At 41.4% G+C, this 4,934-nt stretch overlaps 1 protein-coding gene across 1 annotated transcript; it reads right to left on the bottom strand.

Annotated features, from left to right (window-relative positions):
• Positions 1 to 3,922: 3,922 nt before the first annotated feature.
• Positions 3,923 to 4,558, bottom strand: LOC108782008 (uncharacterized). Its single transcript, XM_018550156.1, has one exon. It carries the CDS (start codon positions 4,556 to 4,558, stop codon positions 3,923 to 3,925), a length of 636 nt encoding a protein of 211 aa, XP_018405658.1.
• Between the last annotated feature and the right edge of the window lie 376 nt (positions 4,559 to 4,934).

The following is a 4,934-nucleotide window of genomic DNA, read 5'->3' on the forward strand; positions in this document are numbered from 1 at the left end:
TTGGCCCATACGAATAGGACCTTAAGTCCGACATCTTTACCCCCTCTTTGAATACATTCTTCTTCTCTTTGTACCGCTTGTGTGTAACGGTCACTTTATATATTCATCTATGCTCACAATAATAAATGTTATATCGTTACTGGGAATAATCGTTCAATCAATTAATTCTCCTTCCTCCTATACGGGCAAAGGTTCAACAGGTTGTGGGCCCAGGTTGGAAGCGCGAGAAGGAAAGAAAGATACAAAAACGAATTCTAACCAAACTATCATAGGAGAGGTTAAGAAACGAGTAACGAGTATAACGTATCACATCGTATTCAAATAAAAGGACAATGAATTCCAATCTAACAAGAATCGAGACTCTCAACAAGGAGAACTATGATACGTGGAAGATGCAGATGGAAGCGCTCTTGGTTAAGAATGACGCGTGGTTGTATGTCAACGGTGAATACGCTAAACCGGAACTCAAGCCAAACGACGACAACTCTCTAATTCAAGTCAATACATGGATCAAGAACGACAACAAGGCAAAATCGGACATTATTTTGGCGAACAGTCCATCCGAGTTAAAGCAGGTGAAGGGGTGTGCAACTTCGCGCGAAGTATGGCTCAGACTCGAGAGCATTTACCAATCTAAAGGGCCTGCAAGGAAAGCAACGTTATTAAAGCAGTTGATATTGCAACGCATGGAAGACTCAGGTGATGTACACGAACACATTCGTAAATTCTTTGATACCGTTGATAAACTTAACGAAATGGAAGTAGAAATTAATCCAGATCTATTAGCGATTATGCTACTATACAGTTTGCCACCTAGCTTTCAGAATTTTAGATGCGCGATAGAATCTCGTGACGCACTTCCGACACCAGAAATGCTTCGCATAAAAATTAAAGAAGAGAGTGACGCTCGCAGGAATGATTCACAGACAGCGACGCAAAATGCCTTAGTTGCCAATAAACGTTTTCAAAAACGTCGAAATCAAAGTAATGAGAATAATAAGAAAGACAAATCTACTAAAGGTGAATCTTTCAGATTTCAATGTCACCGATGCAGGAAATTCGGTCACAAGGTAATCGATTGTCGTAGCAAGGATGACACTGCACCCCCCGCAAAGAAGTCCGAAGACGTTAGCCTATATGCCGTTTCAGAATCACCAATGCAAAACGCAGCACTTCAAGCTGAGATCGGAGATAAATGTAAAATTTGGTGCTTGGATAGTGGAGCCACATCTCATTTCTGCAAAGAACTCGATGCCTTCACAGAAACGTTTGATTCTGAACATGCCACTTTGAACTTAGCGAACAATGCATCAACGGAAATAAAGGCAAGAGGAACCGTGGACTTTCCAACGAATGTGATCGGGAAATCGAGAAATATTCTAAAAAACGTACTACACGTACTGGATCTGCGCACTAACTTGATTTCAGTGAGTAAGATTATCCAAAATGATTACGAAGTAACTTTCAGAAGAGACGACGCCGTCATAGCGGATCGCGATGGAAACGTCAAATTAATAGCCAGACGATGCGGCGAGTTATATTACATTCACGAAGATCGACGACCCGAATGCAACGCGATCTCGGAACCCCCGGAAGAACCATCGAACTCTTTAAAAGCTTGGCATCGACGGCTCGGGTATTTAAATACCAAGGATCTAATCAATGCGACAAGATAATGAAGGGACTTGACTTCAAGGATAGCAATATTGAAATGACGTACGACATTTATCCTCAAGGAAAAATGGTAAGATCTCCGTTTCCAAAGAAGTCCGATAGAAAAACGAAACCACTTGAATTGATACACTCAGACGTTTGCGGCCCAATGCGAGTCGAATCAAACGGAAAGGCCAAGTACTACGTCACTTTCATTGACGACAACTCGAAATGGTGCGAAGTTTATTTTCTAAAATCTAAAGACGAAGTCTTAGAGAAATTCAAGGAATTTAAAAACACGGTCGAGAATCAAAAAGAAGGAAAAATAAAATCCTTACAATCCGACAATGGCAGAGAGTATAAAAACAATGATTTTGACTGCTTTCTAAAGAAATATGGAATCATCAGAAGATTCAGCGTTGCGTACAATCCGGAACAAAACGGTACTGCGGAAAGAAAGAACCGAACTCTAAACGACATGGCAAGATGTCTTCTGATACAGTCAGGCTTACCGTCATCTTTCTGGGCGGAAGCAGTATCGACGGCCAACTACATCAGAAATCGATGTCCTACGAGGAGTTTAAATAGGAAGACCCCATACGAAGCTTGGACCGGGAAGAGGCCGAACGTCAGTTATTTTAAAGAATTTGGACGCAAAGTCTATTGCTTGAACAGGAAACCTGGAAGAGGAAAATTCGATCCACGCAGTAAAGAAGGAATCTTTCTTGGATATTCCAACGACTCGAAAGGATACAGGGTGTGGATACCATCCGAGAGGAAAGTCGAGATTACTCGCGACGTTAACTTTTCGAAAATGCCGAAAATCGAGCTAAAGAATTACGAAAGTTTTAAAACTGCGGAACTATTTTTTATTTTTAGGTAGAACTGTAGAACTATGAAAAGTGCTACTGGAACTGTTGTCGTTTTTTTGATATCGATAGAATGTCGTGCCAGCTTCACAGATCCCACGCCAGCACTCTAATTGTTTCCCTGCCTTTCGCGGCTTACGCGTACCGTATTATTTCGGTCGTGCCGAAGAAGAGGTTCGATAATCGGCGGTCGGGAACGCCCGACGGAGGCAGAGAGCGCCCTACCCCGTTTCGTAAGCCGATTATCAAGATTCAAGTGTGGCGGAGATTCAAGGAAAAGGAAAAGGAAAAGAGAAAAAAAGAAGACGGGCGGATAGCGGTGAATCGCGTGCCGAGGATCGCAACGGGCAACGGGGTCCGGCGGCCAGGAACGCCCGACGGAGGCAGGATACACCCTACCGCGTGGTTCGTCGGAACCAACGTTGCTGTGGAGTTGGCGACGGAATCGAGTGCTATCGATGCAGACTTAAAACGGTTTTTCCGGCGGCCGGGAACGCCCGGCGGAGGCAGAGTACACCCTACCGCGTGGTTCGTCGGAAACGTTTGCGTCTAGTAATCGGATTCGGAGCAGCGGAGCGAAATCTAGGAGCTTGTGACTGGATCGAGGTGCTGTCGGAATAAGCGCGCGAGCCGCCTTCGGAGCGGTATCTTATATTACAGCCGCCAGCCCCGTTCGCAGAATTCCGGCCACCCTCGGTATTCCCCGTCAATCGGTTTCTCGCAGGAGAAGTTTTCCGATCGACGGTCCTCGACGGCGGCTGCTGTACCTGTGAATTATGCTTTATTCGTTAAAATATATTCGGGCGCATCGCGCCCTCGTCACCGCATCGCAGGCTTGATGCAGCGGCATCTGGCTGGGAAATTTTGCCGGGAACGATGCTCTTTCGGGGACATCGTTACAATTTCATCATCAGAAACATCTTTTCGTAAAAGTAAACGACCACGCAACGATTCCATCTCGTCAGGAAGCCAATCTTCTAGTGTGGTTGGTGATCTTTTGATGAAAGAAATATTAAAACCAGTTGAAGAGGAAGAAGCTTTCTGTCAGTTTTTACTCGCACGCCTCAAGAAATTGGATAGGAAACGTTATATAAGATTAACGCACAGCATAATATCAGAAGTGATGAAAGCTGAAGTAGAAGAATTATAGATTAAAGGAGGAAGAACTATGGACAGGAATAAAATAAAACGTTATTTTCATATATGAACATAAATACATTGGCATAAAATAGATTATTTTACAGATTATTTTACTTAGATTATTTTATTTGAAAAAAATTTTGAATGTAAAAATTGAAGTACATTAGATGTCACTTCTTTTTATTAAACCTTTATATGAAATAAATAGAATAGTTATTATTTCTTAAGTTTAAGAAAATTCGAACTTCATTAATAACCAATCACAATCCCCACTGCCATGGAACAGCACCTTCATTTAAAAAGTAGTCCTTGAATTTTTCTCTTCCTAAAGCAGCAATACGTGAGTGTGTATTGCTGCCTGCAGATCCATAAGGAGTCAATGCTGTATTGTTTTGCAACTCGTTTCTCCATGATCCTCTAATAATTTCACATCCATTGAGCTCATCGGCAAATCCACGGTCACAGTAATTTGGCTTATCCATTAAGAAATTGTGAAGTACAACGCAAGCCTGCACAATTTTATCAGCTGTCAGCAACGATGTATAGATTGGTTTAGTAAAAATTCGCCAGCGAGCTATCATTATGCCAAAAGCGTTTTCAATGACTCTTCGTGCTCGACTTAAGCGGTAATTAAAAATCTTTTGCTCATCTGAAATTGCTCGTCCAGGATAAGGTCTAATAATGAAGTTGCTCAATTGGAATGCCTCATCTGCTACTATGACATACGGCATTGGCTCTCCATCTATAACAATTGGTGATGGAGATGGTACATTCATCTCGTTATTTCGAAATCGACGACCCATTACCGAGTTCGTGAAAACTCCACTATCACTATGGCGACCTTCTGCGCCTATATCAACAAGCAAAAATCTATATCTTGCTGATGCTATTGCCATTAGGTGAATGCTGTGATGCCCTTTATAATCATAAAAAGATGAACCAGATTTCGGTGGTGCCTGCAAATTCAAGTTTATAAATTATCGTGAAAACATATGGATAGACAATGTATTTTATAAATTTTGTATGATCCTACTATGCTATTCTATTATATAATCTTCATCATAAGTACCACAATGAATACTCATATTACAACATATAACGCGATTTAATATTAAATTATTGATACGAAAGTTACTTGTCGGATATAAAATGTCATTGAAAGGTATTACAATTTACAAAGAATGAAAGATTATCACTATTATATAATAAGGAATAAACTTACCTGCTAATATGCTTTCCATCTAGCGCACCAATGCAATGAGGAAAGTTCCA

This window comes from Cyphomyrmex costatus, unplaced genomic scaffold, assembly GCF_001594065.2.
Source record: "Cyphomyrmex costatus isolate MS0001 unplaced genomic scaffold, Ccosl1.0 scaffold949, whole genome shotgun sequence".
Lineage (NCBI taxonomy): Eukaryota > Metazoa > Arthropoda > Insecta > Hymenoptera > Formicidae > Cyphomyrmex > Cyphomyrmex costatus.

What these genes read in the sequence shown, in the direction of transcription:
- LOC108782008 (XM_018550156.1), bottom strand. Translation starts at nt 4,558, where the DNA reads ATGGCAATAGCATCAGCAAGATATAGATTTTTGCTTGTTGATATAGGC.